At 42.2% G+C, this 16,698-nt stretch overlaps 1 protein-coding gene across 1 annotated transcript in view; it reads left to right on the plus strand.

The window, feature by feature from the left end:
• The window catches only part of TRAPPC11 (trafficking protein particle complex subunit 11), a 102,798-nt gene extending 87,383 nt beyond the window's left edge, over positions 1–15,415 (plus strand). Inside the window, exons 26-30 of the mRNA XM_073607031.1 lie at positions 4,975–5,086; positions 5,761–5,852; positions 11,784–11,917; positions 12,096–12,263; positions 13,994–15,415. Coding sequence (XP_073463132.1) covers positions 4,975–5,086; positions 5,761–5,852; positions 11,784–11,917; positions 12,096–12,263; positions 13,994–14,038 — 551 coding nt within the window. The 3' untranslated portion in view covers positions 14,039–15,415. The remainder of the gene's footprint in view (positions 1–4,974; positions 5,087–5,760; positions 5,853–11,783; positions 11,918–12,095; positions 12,264–13,993) is intronic.
• Positions 15,416–16,698: the final 1,283 nt, after the last annotated feature.

The raw sequence follows: 16,698 nt of genomic DNA on the forward strand, positions 1-16,698 counted from the left end.
ATGCAGCCTACTCGGAAATTCTTATCCCCGAATTATTACTGCTGTTTAACCATATATTCGAAACTGAGACCTTGCCTGAATCCCTTCGTCAAGCAGTAATCATAGTGATTCCCAAACCAGGCAAGTACCCCCACCACCTAGAATCCTACCGCCCAATCTCGCTCCTCCAAGTGGACATTAAAATACTAGCCAAAATTTTGTCCATGCGTCTTAACCAAAGTATTCTTTCCTTAATAAATTCGGATCAAACGGGGTTCATGCCTGGCATGAATACAGCCATGAACTTACGACGATTATACATGAACATTCAAGCTGATCATGAGAACGTGGGAGACAGGGCGGTGGTGACGTTAGACGCCGCAAAAGATTTTGATTCGGTGGAATGGGAGTACCTGTGGGAATGCCTTAAGGGGTTCGGATTCGGGCCCAATTTTATTAAATGGGTAAAATTACTATACTACTCCCCCTTGGCTAGAGTGGTAGTTAATGGGCACACATCCGACCCCTTCCCCCTGGGACGCGGAACCAGACAGGGATGCCTGTTGTCCCCTCTACTTTATGCCCTGGCTGTGGAACCCCTGGCCATTTCACTCAGGTTAAGCCCAAATGTACGAGGACTGACCAAGGGACCCCTAACAGAAAAACTGAGTTTATATGCCGACGATATGCTTCTATATCTAGAGGACACTGGCCCTTCTCTTCAAAGAGTTCTTGATATTATCGGGGAATTTGGGAAGCACTCAGGGCTAAATATGAACTGGTCCAAATCACAGATTCTTCCCCTTGACCACTCACCTCCCTCCCATCATGCGGCCTCCCTTCCGCTACAAAGAGTGGCCTCAATTAAATATCTGGGCGTGACTATTACAAGAGATCTCCGTGAATTTATAGTAAATAACATCGAACCACTCTTCCCCCTTCTAAAATCTCGCACACAATCTTGGGCTAGGCTTCCTCTAGGAGTAATGGGGAGAATTAATTTATTTAAAATGATACTCCTGCCAAAACTTTTGTACATATTTTGGAACTCCCCAGTGCTAATCCCACTAGAGATCTTTAAAAAGATGGATCAAATCATCAACTCTTTCATATGGGGGTCTAACAGGCACAAACTTGCTTGGAACACGATTAAAAACCCAACCTCGTCAGGTGGAGCGGCCATACCAGATCTACACACCTACTATATAGCTGCACAGCTTTCACATTTCTATCATATTCACAAGCCTGATGAACTTAGATACCAAACATTGGTATGTGAAAGACCAAATAATGATATGCACTCCCCACTACAAGTCCTATTTAGGAATGAGAGCAGGAGACGAACAAATAAGGTACGGCACCCACTGTTACACCAGCATTGCTATGTTTGGGAAAAAGCGATCAAAATGTCCAGTACTGACTTTTCCACTCACATACACCCTTATGGCATAACCCCCTTCTGAGGGAACTACTGATCGTACAGGGGGCTAACAGGTGGGCTGCTAAGGGCATAGTGTTCCTCTTCCAGGTTATCACTATATTTGGGGTAAGACACTTCCAAACACTCTGTGAAGTGTTTGACCTTCCCTCTACCATGCAATTTAGCTATTTGCAACTAAAACACGCGCTTCAGGCGCAATTTGCAAACGGCTTTCCCAATCCACAAACGCTCCCACTGGTGGACATTATCACAGGTTCCTCTCCAGAAAAACTTATATCCAACTTGTACACCGCACTACGCACTAGAACCACTGCCAGAAAAGTAGATATAGCAAAATTCAAATGGGAGGTAGACCTTGGCCAAATAGATAACACTGATTGGGAAAATATATTGCAAAATGTACGGAAAACCTCACCTAAATTATCCGAACGCCTGACTCAACTGTACATTATTCATAAGTCTTATCTTACACCTGCCAGAATAGCCAAATTCTCTCCAAGTCAGAATCTAAATTGCCCAAGATGTCTAGGCACTCCATGTTCCTTTTTCCACTTGATCTGGTCATGCCCAGTAATAACTGAATACTGGACGCAGATTATAAAATTCCTCCATGACCATATGGGTTCACCACTACAACTAGACCCCAGACCGTGCTTACTGGGTCTACTCCCAGACTCCATGTCTAGGCCTCTGGCTACACTCCTCAGTGAAACACTGTTTAGTGCTAGGAAACTAATTGCCAAACACTGGTTGAGAACCACTTCTCCTTCTGTCCAGGACTGGTTGAGAGAGGTAAATGCGTCCCTGCCATATAAAAAAATACTCTACATACATAGGGGTTGTCCTAAGAAGTACCATAAGATATGGAGCTCATGGCTATCCAACAATAATACCTGTACTACATGATCACTAATGTATAGCTGCAAGATTATGGAGGCTACGGTTTTCATTATCCTAAGAAGGTATTTTGGGGAAATGTCTAGTTTAATATGAACAATACAATGTAAATGGCTAACCTAGTTATAATGTCCAAGTTATGCACATACCTATACCTCCTTAGTCCGGTGTAAACAACGATGGAAAAGCAAGCTAGAATATATGTAATGCTCATAACCATTTATGCTGCTGACATGACACGCATTTTATTTGTATGATGTTTTTTGACAACAATAAACATGTTCTTTTCAAAAAAAAAAAAAGCCTTTACAGGTTACCACTTTAGATTTACAGAGGACGTCTACTGCTAAAATTACTGCCCTCAATCTGACCTTCGCGGGGATACTTTGCCTTAGCGCGAGAGCAGGGGGGGACAGGGGTGCTTTTTTTTTTTTTTTTTTTTTCCTTTATTATTTTTTTGCTTTTATATCTTATTTTTAAACTGTTCCTTTCATTTTTTTTTATCATTTTTATTGTTATCTCAGGGAATGTAAATATCCCCTATGATAGCAATAGGTAGTGACAGGTACTCTTTTTTTGAAAAAATTGGGGTCTATTAGACCCTAGATCTCTCCTCTGCCCTCAAAGCATCTGACCACACCAAGATCGGTGTGATAAAATGCTTTCCCAATTTCCCAATGGCGCTGTTTACATCCGGCGAAATCTAAATCATGAAATGCTCGTAGCTTCCGGTTTCTTAGGCCATAGAGATGTTTGGAGCCACTCTGGTCTCTGATCAGCTCTATGGCCAGCTGGCTGAATCACCGGCTGCATTCTCAGGTTCCCTGTTGAGACAGGAGAGCCAGAGAAAAACACGGAAGACGATGGGGGGGCATTCCCTCCCACTGCTTGTAAAAGCAGTCTAGAGGCTAATTAGCCGCTAGGATTGCTTTTACATGAAAGCCGACCGCTGGCTGAAAAGAATGATACCAAGATGATACCTAAACCTGCAGGCATCATTCTGGTATAACCACTCAAAGTCGTGAATTGCGTACCTGAAGACAAAAAAATGGTTAACAATAAAACACAGTAAACGGTAAAGTATAAAAAATTGCATACCTGAAAAGCAAACATGATAAAGCATAATAACAATAAAACATTGCAGAATAGAATACAATAAAAAAGAGCAGAACAATAGAGAGAGAATAGAGAGAGAGAGAACAATGAGACAACTATTTTTTTTTTTTTTTTTTTACACTTTTTTTTGTAACTGTAACTTTTATAACTGTAACCGGTTCCAGGTTCGGGTCTCTCAAAATGCGATGGCATCTTGGGAGACCCTGTGAAAGTGTGCCTAGTCTGTGCAGTGCTGTACCCTACGCTAATACTCAACTAGTGAATGGTAGCGTTCAAAACATTCACCAATGCAAAGACCAGGATTGTCAGGACAGGAGGGAAAATAATAGCGGGTGTCACGCCTATATCCGCGCTTGCTGCAGACATATCTTTTTTGGGGGGGTTTGTTGAGTAGGGGTACTCGGGAGGACATAAAAATGCCTCTCATGCAGCCGACTGCATTTGGTTGGGGATGTGAATGGGGGAAGTACGGGTGCTGCGGAAGTGGTGGTTCCCAATTAGGATTGGCGAATGCAGCAGGAAGGGAAATATGGGCACGACGGGCCTGTGTTTGTCTTCTTGGTGGCAGCGGGACACTACTTGTGCTTGCCACCTTGCCAGCTTGAATTGCATTTATGGGACTCGCCACGTCACCAAGTGTTACTGCAGTGCTGTTTTGACTACGACCGGGGTGTACTAGGCCGCTGGTGCTTGCCAGTTCACCAAAACGCTACCAAAAAAACTGTTAGCGATCGCAGGGATCAGGCCTGACTCTGCGAACACTGCAGTTATGCGTTTAGTGTTTTGTAAGTGACAGTGATCGATTGATACTGCACTTGGGTGGGCTGGGCCGGGCGGAGGGGCAAAACGCAGGTGCTAGCAGGTATCTGGGCTGATCCCGCTAACACTGCGTTTTTGGGAACCCTAAACTGCTGGGGATGCTAGTATAGATCTGATCGGATCAGATATTGATCCGTTCAGATACTATACCACTAAGGGAGGCGTATGCTGCGTGCGTGGGTGTTAGCGGTACTGGCGCTAATCTGACGCTGCCTGGGGCGACGCATATCACCGCCAGGCGATCAGGGGGCTAAACCTTTATTAGGTAATAAACGGCGGGTGCCCTGACACTATAAAAAATAAATGAACTAACCAGCGTCACCCGTAACGGTTATACAGTGATCAGTGGTGAAAGGGTTAACTAGGGGGCAATCAAGGGGTTAAAACCTTTATTAGGTAGTATATGGGGGTCCCCGTCGCTATAAAACGCTGACGGCGAACCTAAATATTTACCTCACTAACTAGCGTAACCAGTGACACTAATACAGCGATCAGAAAAACGAACAATTTAAAATAATTGTTTACTGTGAAACCCAAATTATGCTTCTGGCACAATGCATGGCAAACGTAATTACAAGTCAATTGAAGGCTTTTTAAAAATGTGGTACATTTTCACTGTTTATCCACAAATACTGTAGCAGATAAAAACACAATCCATCAATTTAAAAATATATTTACAAATCAAAGTGTGTGTGTGTTCTAATTTCCCTATCTGCTGACAGTTGTCTTACAGACTGGAGAGAGTGCCAGTGAATGTTTCTGCCTCCAGTGTCCTCCTGTAGCAAATCCTCAGAATGGTGTGGCCACTGGCAGCTATATTATATCGTGGAAGAGGTAAGTGGGTATATAGGTTGTGAACTTGGAATTGGTTCCTTTTCTTTAGGACAAAAGTGAACAAATATTCTGCATCCCTTTCTGTGACTTGTTACTATTACAAAAAGCTGGATGAGGACCTGATGCATTGATAGACTAATTCTTCCAGCACTGGATCAGACAGAGTAAAGCACCACAAATAATATGTTGAACAACCAGAACTGGCATAAAATGATTGGATAAGAATTGTATATGTTCTGTATGTATAAATCCACTGGTCACATAAGGCGCATTTGTGTATTGATCATTTAATGGACCGATGTGGTAGAAGTCTGTCAAATTAAAACACATACTGTGACTTATAATGACATTGGTCTTGCTCTTTAAAGTGAATGTATACCATTCCCCATGCAATTCTTTCTGTAATCAGGATTTAAATATGTTTTCTTTTAGTCGTCCAAAAATTTCTACATCCCCTTTCCAGCCACCAGTTGTTGAGAGTCGAGATCATATGGTCTTGTTTTTTAAACCATCGAGTTCCATGCCACGTATCCAAATACAGTGCTATACCAGTCTTTGTCATCAGAGATCCTATAGCACTATTGTTAACAAGCAGTCATTGAGCTTTTAAACCTACCTCTGATATTTTTTAACTAAGCATGCTTTGTGTAACGGTTGCATATTCTATTTTATAGGAGCTCAGCTGGAGAAAATGTACCAGTTGTCAACACTGTGGTAACACTGCCACATGTGATGGTAGAAAGCATTCCACTCCATATTAAAGCAGGTAACTTACACAATAACATCTGCGTAAGATCATCTCTGTCCTATCTTCTGTTCTGTCTTTGCATTAGCAGCAACTTTAGTCCTTTTTTTTTTTTTTTTTTTGTTTGTTTCTATAAAATATTAGATTCGATTAAGGCATTGTTCACACTAGAACGCAGTGCGGACAAACCCGCGTTCTGTGCACATTTCCTGCACCGTGTTTAAAACGCACTGAGTGTGCGCAGCAAAGTGGCAACCACCTCCATCCTTAGCCTTTGCAGGAAGGTAGACATGGAAGGGCAATGCACATTATAAACAAAGATTTCTCTTTCGTTCCTTGACCGACACAGCGCTCCATTATTCAGAACCATAGGGTTATATCGCCCCCTACCGGAATTGGACACTAGGCAGAAAAAAGACTTGGCTACGCCTATGGGCAGTCCTAGGTGATATACACCCCCCTCTCTGCTATAGGTTTTCGTTTTTCTTTCTGCCTAGTCAGGAGTAAGGACCTAGTTCCCTGCTGGAATCTCTGGTCCTGGCAATTTTTTGTTTTTGCTTTTTAAACTACTTTTCTTTTGGATTTTTTCCTGTGAGATCTATGTCCTAGTGTTCCGGCCTTGAACCCCGAAAAGGGATTTTCCTTCCAATTGGTCGTCTGTCACTGTACTGTTGGCAGTTCTCCTTGGGGATATGCAAGCCCTGTTGCTTCAGGGTGTGCTTGTCCCGGTTCCAGTGGGTACAGAAGGTTAGAATGGAGTCTATCTGCACGATGGTGGCATCCCTTCATCATGGGGATTTTCTGGCTTCTGTCGACATCACAGATGCTTATTTACACACTCCAATATGTGCCCGACACCAACACTTCCTCTGTTTTACTTTGGGAGATGAGCATTATCAGCTCTAGGTGTTGAACTTTGGTCTCGCCTCCACTCCACGCATATTCACAAAGGTGTTGGCATCAGTTCTGCCGTGGTTAAGTCAGCAGGGTATAGTGGTCCTGGGCTGCCTGGACGACCTTCTTCTGCGAGCCTCTCCTCGACTACCCTGAGGGGCGACGTAGCTCACTATACAGACCACAGATTTCAGTTGGCTTCTATACTACCTGAAGTCTGCTTCGGCTCCTTACAGAAAGTTGGATTATCTGAGCCTGACTCTGGTTTCATCTCTAGCCAGTGTCTCTTCCTCTGGACAAACTCCAGAAGTTGCATGCTTTGCTTCAACTAATGTTGTCTCGCAGGTGGGCCTCTCTGTGGTCCTGCAGGTGGGTGTTGGGCTTGTTGGTATCTACCTTCGAGGCGGTTCCATTTGCGCAGTTCCTACGAGCTCCCTTCAAGTGAGATCCTGGTGTAAAGTGCCCGAGGTCTCTGGGCTATCAGATTCGGCTGAGCCAGAAAACCAGGGGTCCCTTCTGGTGGCTTCGCTCTCCGAGATTTTGGCAGGGCAGGGGGGGGGGGGGGTTGAGCAGAACTTGGCCTGGTCTCTCACTACCTGGTGCGTGCTCTTAATCAAGGAGTTCGACATCTGCCACCTACGGTGCAGTCTCTTCTACCGCCGTGAGATCTGCTCTTGGTGTGTTCAGTTCTATAGGAGCCTCCCTTTTAAAATATTCGGGAGGTTCCTCTGCTTGCTCTGTCCCAGAAGGTGGCTTTTCTGGTTGCCATCACCTCTGCTCGCAGGGTGTCGGAACTGTAGGTGTTACCATGTCATACTTTTTACCTGGTGGTCCACAAAGATGAAGTGGTTCTTGGTCCTTGTCCGTGGTTCCCTCCTCTGATTCCTTTTGACTGAGGACATAGCATTGCCTTCCCTGTGTCCCAGGTCAAAATGTCCTACGGGTTCAGATGATTTGGGTGTATTTGGCAGTCACAGGGTCTTTTTCGGAGATCAGACACACTGTTTGTGATCATGGACGGGCCAAAGAAGGGGCTGTCTGCTGCTTCTGAGACCTTTCTAGATGGATCAGACAGACAATGACTCTGGCCTATTCTATCAGGGGCTGGGTTCCTCCTTTCCCTGTTATGGTGCATTCTACTTGGCTGCTTACTGCTTCTTGGGCCTTCCATCAGGGTTCAGCTGCGCTGTTTTGCAAGGCGGCCACTTGGGCGTCGGTGTACACTTTCGCACAATTCTGCAACGTGGATGTGCTGGCATCTGAGGATGCTTCTTTTGGCCACAAGGTGTTGCGGGATGCTGTTTAGAGGGTCTAATCTCTCTTGGGGGTGTGTAGTGTTCAGGTTGGGCTCCAGTTGTTCTGTGTTGAGCTCCTGTTACCTGGTTGGCTCTTGTGTTTAGCTTTGGGATTTTTCGTTGTCCCACCCCTCATGTTTGGCACTGCTTTGGGACATCCCTATGGTTCTGAATAATGAAGCGCTGTGTCTGTCAATGAATGAAAGAGAAAATGGGATTTTTGACTTACTGTAAAATTAAGTTCTCTGAGTTCATTGACAGACACAGCTCCCACCCCTCTAGGGAGTTTTGATTCCTCTGACACTGCTTGTTACTAAACTGAAGGCCTATAGCAGAGAGGGGGGTGTATATTACCTAGGACTGCCCATAGGCTTAGCCAAGTCTTTTTTTTATGCCTAGTGTCCTACTCCTGTAGAGGGTGATATATCCCTATGGTTCTGAATAATAGAGCGCTGTGTCTGTCAATGAACTCAGAGAAATGGATTTTACGGTAAGTCAAAAATCCCATTTTCCCAGCACACTTACCAACTAGCATGCAAAAAATCCAATTAACTGCCAAGAGGGTTCATTATGTACCTGATACTTTGGCATTACTGTATTTGTCTTGTAATGTTCTATGCTGTTGGAAACTGCTGCTTTGTAAAACAGAATGTGGGGAAAAGAAAAATTTAATTGACCATGTTTAACCATTTACGTTAAAAACACATTTGCAAATATATGTGTAAGCTACAGTGCCTGTGTCAAGGCTTCTTGTTCTGCATTACTAAAGCAGTGGCTAGATTAAGGGCAGGTTTACCTGGAGGGAGCTCACCCCTTCTTTAAGGTACAGGGACGCACTGGACGCCCAGCAAGAGCACAATTGCAGCTGAAGGCATCCAGTGCGTCCCTTCATCAAATTCAACCAACTGTACAAAAGAATGGCAACCACCCTAACCTATAACTAGCCTTTGCAGTAAGGTGCACATTTGTTTGCACTGAGTGTGGGATCTGCTGCGGGTGTCATTGTAATGCTAACACCCCAAACACAGTGCGTTTGTCTGCACCGGATCACATGGTACCGCTGTACCATACGATCCGGTTACAGTGTGTTTTTAAAAGTGGTGCAGGCACTAGTTCTGGAGCGATCCAGTGTGATTTCAGCCCATTCAAATGAATGGGCTGAAAATCCCATTACACTGAATTGTGCAGCACGTTCTTGTGTGTTTCTGATTTGAAACAATAAAACAAATTTCTATCAACGCAAATATTAATAACCTTAATCACTATGTAGTGATATGAATAATAGGCGATATAACAAAATTCCATAAATACCCCCCCATCTTGCTGCTGCACACACAGAAAATGCGCAAATGAGAACCTTAACCACTTCCCGCCCGGCCCATAGCAGATGACGGCCGGGCGCTGGTTCAGTTATCCTGACTGGGCGTCATATGACATCCAGCAGGATAACATGCCGCCGCGGGGGTGCGCATCGTGGCGATCGGTGGAGTGGTGTGTCAGATCTTGGTAAAGAGCCTCCGGCAGAGGCTCTTTACCACATGATCAGCCTTGTCCAATCACGGCTGATCACGATGTCAATAGGAAGAGTAGAGGATAGCCGATCGGCGGCTCTCCTGACGGGGGGGGGGGGGTCTGTGCTGATTGTTTATCAGCTCAGCCCCCCCTCAGATGACCACACTGGACCACCAGGGATCACCACTAGGACCACCAGGGAAGGGGACAACATGTGGATGGCCAGGTATGTACCCCATGGCCATCCACATGTGCCCAGTCAATGCCCAATCTGTGCCAATCAGTGCCCACAAATGGGCACTGATTGGCACCATTATATTGCAGTGATGTCCAGCAATGCCACCCTTAGGGGCATTAGTGCCACCCATCAGTGTCCACCCATCAATGCCACCTACGAGTGCCGCATACCAGTGCCACCTCATCGGTGCCCGTTAGTGCCGCCGTATCAGTGCCCATCATTGAAGAAGAAAACGTACTTATTTACAAAAATTTTTAACAGAAACAAAGAAAAACTTGGTTTTCTTTTAAAAATTTTCGGTCTTTTTTTTTTATTTGTTGCGCAAAAAATAAAAACCACAGAGGTGATCAAATACCACCAAAAGAAAGCTCTATTTGTGGGAACAAAATGATAAAAAAAAAGTACAGTGTAGCATGACGGCGCAATTGTCATTCAAATTGTGACAGCGCTGAAAGCTGAAAATTGGCCTGGGCTGGAAGGTGTCTAAGTGTCTGGTATTGAAGTGGTTAATCACTATGTAGTGATATGTATAGTAGGGGATGTGACAAAATCCCACCACAACCCAAAAATTGAAAAATTACCCCCCCCCCCCCCCCCCCCCCCCCACCTGGCTGCGGCACACAGAAAATGTGTTCACTTCACATATAGAATAAACATAACAAAACAGTGTTGAGCTTCCTAAATAACTACCAATAAATCCTTAAAGAGAATAAATGATTAACTTGCAATAGGGTAGGATACTGAGTGCACAATCAAATATTCGTGTTCCTTGATTGGGAGTAGTGAACAATACACAATCCTCTTTAAGGATTTATTGGTAGTTATTTAGAAAGCGCAACACTGTTTTGTTATGTATGTTTCTGATGTGAACCAAAACTTACGACTCTTAGGCACACAGCCGTAATAATTTAGTGATGTTTATACACCGGAACAGAATCTTGCTGACAGAGTATAAAACACGTTATGTTCCATAAAGACCTTATGTTCACTTTTATGTTGATTATGTTCACTATTGTGTTAATTTTTGTTTAGCTGCCAGTGTTTCTTTTTTTGTATTTACGTATATGTGTGTGTATGTGTGTGTGTGTGTGTATATATATATATATATATAATATATATATATATATAAATAAATAACACACACATATATACATAGTGCCTTGCAAAAGTATTGAAACCCCGTCCCGTTCCCCCCCCCCTTGCCATTTTTTGTGTTTTGTTTGAGGATTTGCATCATTTAATTTACAGAAAATGCCCACAACTTTGAAGATTTTTTTTTTCTTGTGAAGCAAGCAACAAATAGGACAAAATAACAGAAAAGTCAACGTGCATAACTATTCACCCCCCCTTTGTAGAGCCACCTTTTGCGACTATCACAGCTCCAAGTCGCTTTGGATAAGTCTCTATGAGCTTGCCACATTTTACCACTGGGATTTTTGCCCACTCCTCCTTGCAAAACTGCTACAGCTCCTGCAAGTTGGATGTTTTGCACTTGTGAACAGCAATCTTTAAGTCTGACCACAGATTTTCTATTGGATTGAGGTCTGGGCTTTGACTAGGCCAGTCCAACACATTTACATGTTTCCCCTTAAACCACTCAAGTGTTGCTTTAGCAGTGTGTTTGGGGTCATTGTCCTGCTGGAAGGTGATACTCCATCCTAGCCTCAAATCACACACAGAGTGGTACAGGTTTTGCTCAAGAATATCCCTGTATTTATCACCATCCATCTTTCCCACAACTCTGTTCAGTCTCCCAGTCCCGACTGCTGAAAAACATCCCCACAGCATAATGCTGCCACCACCATGTTTCACTGTGGGGATGGTGTTCTCTGGGTGATGTGATGTGTTGGGCTTGCGCCAGACATAGCGTTTTTTTTTTGTGCAAAAGGTTGACAGGTTCTTTACATTTTGTGTCACCCTGCATACCTTGCCGCTTATTACATTGAAATGTCCTGTTACAGAGATTCATCTAATGTGTGTGTGACTAAAGGCTGACTTTTAATTCTTGCCTAGATCTCCCATCTTTTGGAAGAGTAAGAGAGTCTCTGCCAGTAAAGTATCATCTACAGAACAAGACAGGGCTAGTCCAGGATATTGAAATTGCAGTGGAGCCAAGCGACGCCTTCATGTTTTCTGGACTCAAGCAAGTAAGCCTAGTCATTTAATGTTTGTTAATGGATGTATTCATTTACATTTACTTTAGCTACTGAAAAGATTTTTTTCAAGTAGCTTATATAATAGTTAGTCATGCTTTTATGGCTAGACGCTGCATATTTGGCGTCATAATCATTTGGCTTCTGACTAAGCATAAGTCATATTTTGTAGATTCGACTCCAAATCCTTCCTGGCACTGAGCAGGAGATGCTGTACAATTTCTACCCACTAATGGCAGGATACCAACCACTGCCATCTCTTAACATCAATCTTCTGAGGTTTCCAAACTACACCAGTCATATGCTGAAGCGTTTCCTACCCACCCATATATTTGTGAAGGTGAGTTTAGCCTTGTTAAGATATCATTCTATTTCCAGGTTGTATATTGTCCCTGCAGAAGTGACAGTAGGCAAAAATTATTATAGCTTAAACAGTCTGAACCATACTGAATCAACCTTTGAATTATGCTATAAGACAAAGTAAGAATCTTTTTCTTTTTGTCTTTTGTTGAGATTAATAGGAAATACTTTTTTTTTTTTTCTTAATAGAACTGTTTGTTGCGGTGGTTGTTTAGGTACATTATACATAGAGGGATGCTGTCAAAATAATGAAAACACTGGAGACAACAATGTCATCCCATACATATCAATAACTGGTCATTCCATAAAATATATGCCATATGTAGGAGGCCCAATCCCACATCCTTCCATATGTTGGGGGCTGAATGCGACCCTTGCTTTACCATTCAGCGACCTCCTGCTAATGTTTATGTTAAACAACTTAGGTATGTAGAAACAGCATCTGTGTTCAGAGGATCAGGTTCTGGAGTGGGTGAAGTGATGTAGGGTAGAGATTGAATAGAACAGCTGTCAGGTTTTTATTGCTACCTCTGCCCCCATTAGGAAAATTCACCCTCTGTTTGTCCTGTTTACCATTATCATCAAAAGTGGAAGTAAAAGAAATTCCCAACTTTTGGTTTGTCCCCAAAGTAATGGAGTGGAAATCTTCCAATAGGACAGGGTTTTGGTGACCTGGGGGGCCCCCAATGGGATTTCCTTAGTTTACAGGTCTTTCCTTTCACTTCCTGTTTTGGCTATGGGACAGGATGTGAAGGTAAATCACAGATGGCAAAAACAAAACAGACTGAGGTTATAACCCTCCTTTGCTCTATCCAAAATTAGTTTTGCCTATAGTTCTACTTGAATGCTTCAAGATAAAACCTGTATGAATGATGATTCATTTTCCAGCATTTAATCCAAGAATATTTCTAAGGTGGAGCAGATTTCTGCAAATCCCAAATCATCATGAAAATACTTGTTGTTTATTGTACCCACACATGATATGGAGGCAGGGCAATAGAGTCTTTGAACTGAAAACTTTCTGTGCTGTATATGAAAACAAAAGTGATATAGGGCTCTTACACGTAGTAGTAGTAGTAGTAGTCAAGTAGCTTTCATTTTTAACCTGTTCTGGGAAGATAAAATCTGAATTTTGATTTATTCCTATATCTTCCTTTTGTATAAATCACCCCCTTTATGTCTAATGTTTGGATGCTATGCCCTATGAACTTCATGTCTGCAGCATATTGTCACACATGGAAGTTTTTGTGCACTTGCGCTTTAAAGCCTGCTCTAGGAAGATCTCATTTGCGTTAGAAAATACAGAGGAATGGTCAAAATCTTAATGAGTATAAACTATATTACCTCAGTTTTTCTTACCATATATTCCAAAGCCATCATTTTCTTTTACATGTACCTTGAATCATAGGGGTGTGAACTAAGCTATAGCCTAGAATGACAGTTATATAATACATTTTATATGGTCCAAAGCAATAACAACATGGGTACTTGAGGTTCCAGGACAATGCTGGACCAACAACTGATACCATATGCATACCTCCAATACTTTGTATTGCCTATTTGCCTTCTGATTTTATTTTTCTTATTGCCTTTTGGTATTAAAATAGTTTGTGTAAAAGGGTAGGGTACGACAGTCCTAAATCTTTGTACAAAAATGAAAACCTGGCCATAAGTAATAGACTTATGAGTAATTCCTGTTTGTTGTTACAGCCACAAGGCCGTCGTGTGGACGAGGACTCCATAGAGGCTGCATAGGAAGACAAATTCAGCGTTTTCCTCTCTCTCATATCTGTTCATCTCTCAAGTTTTGTTTCTGGCTTATAATGTTTTCTTAAGGCTGAAAACAACTTTTTTTTTTTATTATTATTATTGGGACTTTGTGAAGTGCTCTTTTACAAGATGTATTTGTAAATTTTGTTTAACAGTATCAGAATGTGGGAAAGCACTACTCCCGAAACAATTGTGGCAGTTGGTATACAATTGCATAGGTTTCTGCAAAATCTTGCTTTGCTACCGGAGCCTTGTTCTTTATTTCCAGTCACCATCTCTATGAAAGCAAGAATTAGACTGTGTACTGCATGCACATCTCAGTCCTATGTTGGTATTCTTATAGATCTGCAGAAACCTAACGGTAAGTATGTTCATTTTGTGTTACCTGCTAAGCAGCCAACCTTTGTATGCTACTTCCAATTCTTGTATTTATTGACTGTTTATGGCAGTACAACATTGGCTAAAATGCATATCTCATGATTCTTTACAAGACTAAACGACTCCCTGTATACATGTTCTTATTTGCAAATTATATCAAAGCAGGGTCTTTTTAGCAATACCAAAATGCGTAAGTCAGCCATTCTCAACCAGGGTTCCATAGGACCCTAGTGTTCCTCCAGAGGTTGCTAGGGGCTCCTTGAGTGGTGACTGATTGACCTCCTATCTGATGGTTCCAGGATCATTGCCACTTAGCAGAGCCAGCTGCCTGACACCAATGATCTTTTTAGCTGTCTGTAAGGATGGCAATCTGACCACTACCGTAAAGGGGGCATTCTTCCCACTGACCACCAATGTAAGGGGCATATTTGTCATTGACCACCGACGAACTGGTTTTAGAGGGATTCCACAAGACTTGAACATTTTTTCAAGGGTTCCTTTGGGATAAGAAGGTTGAGAAAGGCTGGCATAAAATGTATAACAGTGTGGCTAAGCAGATGATAAACAGTATGTAGAAGCAGGCTAATGGGAATGAAGTGATGTCTTTGTATGGAACATACAGAAAAATTGCTGCTCTTTAGACTGAAATTGTTCAGATGGTCAAGTGGTTGCAAGTAAAACAAACCTTTAGAAGGGCTTATGGAAGGATCTGAAATTGTCATTGGTTGGGGTTATATATATGTTGGTGATATCAAATGGATCCAACCTCTGCAGTAAAGTACGCCACACGTATGCCTGATTGGTAACGATTTGTGTTCATTTTCACTCGTCTGAGCATTCTAATATAGCTAATGAAGCAGTCACTTGTATTATCTGATCAGGATGGAGCCCTTTCCTTTGTTAATAATTAGCCCCTCCTAATATGAATTAAATTATACAGAGTTTATTAAAAGTAAATTATGCATTACTTTTTTTAGATGGTTATATATATATATATATATATATATATATATATATATATATATATATATATATATATATATATATATATATATATATATATATATATATATATATATATATATATATATATATATATATATATATATATATATATATATATATATATATATAATTTTTTTTTTTTTTTTTTTTTTTTTTTTTTTTTTCAATGTATACACGTTGTACCACCTAGCAATGATGCCAGCAATAAATGCACATGCATCATAATGTGAAACAAAGTCAATAAAATTACATTTGAAAACTAACACTTGTTAAATAAAACTTTTAACTAAAAAAGCTGTATGAATTGGATTTCCGGTTTCTGAGTGGAGTTGGGCAGTGCAAAATCAATGAGTTTCCGGTACCTAATGGGAGCCAGACGTGTGTTGACTCCACCAAAGGAGGTTTACAAGGGTTCTTGTGAATTACACAGACTCCTAGTAAAATTCTGTAACGTGTTAAGCTGGCAATAAAGGCATCAAATTAAAACCAATTCATGTGTAATCAGCAGAAATTCGCCTAGTGGATGACCCTGTCGGCAACACCCAGATAAACAAAAGTAAATTCTTCATCTGACTTTTCTTGGAAAAGGTGAGTGGGAAATTGTTGACAGAACAGCACCTGTAATCAGTCCGTTTCAGGCACTGTTCAAGTATTCTGACAGCCCTTAGTGCTGCCTGTCAGAATACAATAGCCCACTTGCGTAGATTTGTCTATTCACTCGCACAGGCTTGGAGAGAAAACTCTATGTGCATGGCTAGCATCAACCATAGTACCAGGAAAGTGTGGGGGGAAAAAAAGCAATACCTTGTGTTGCTTAATTGAATATATTTTGTAGTACAAGTGTTTAAAGTGGTTGTAAATGCATTACAACCACTTTAACTTACAAGTAAGCCTAGATTAAGGCTTACATGTAGGTGCAAGAAATATCTCCCAAACTTAAAAGGTTTAGGAGATATTTGCAGGAATAGCGGCACCGACGTCTACGGCGCATGTGCCGTAGACATCGGACGCAGGCGCACTGAGCGTGCCGTTTCTAACGGCGATCGTGCCGTTAGTGGCGGCACCAGCGTGCATGCGTTGGAGTGACGTCATCCCCGCTCCAGCCAGTCACAGCGCCGGAGCCGCGATACCCAGAAGTCACTCTGGGATAGATGGTGGCATCACAGGAGGCGAACGAGGGCCGATGCCGGGGCTTCGATCTCAGGTAAGTAATTCATAATGAGCTTGTATGCTATGCATACAAGCTCATTATGCCCTTGCCT

Source organism: Aquarana catesbeiana, linkage group LG01 (genome assembly GCF_042186555.1).
Source record: "Aquarana catesbeiana isolate 2022-GZ linkage group LG01, ASM4218655v1, whole genome shotgun sequence".
Taxonomy (NCBI): domain Eukaryota; kingdom Metazoa; phylum Chordata; class Amphibia; order Anura; family Ranidae; genus Aquarana; species Aquarana catesbeiana.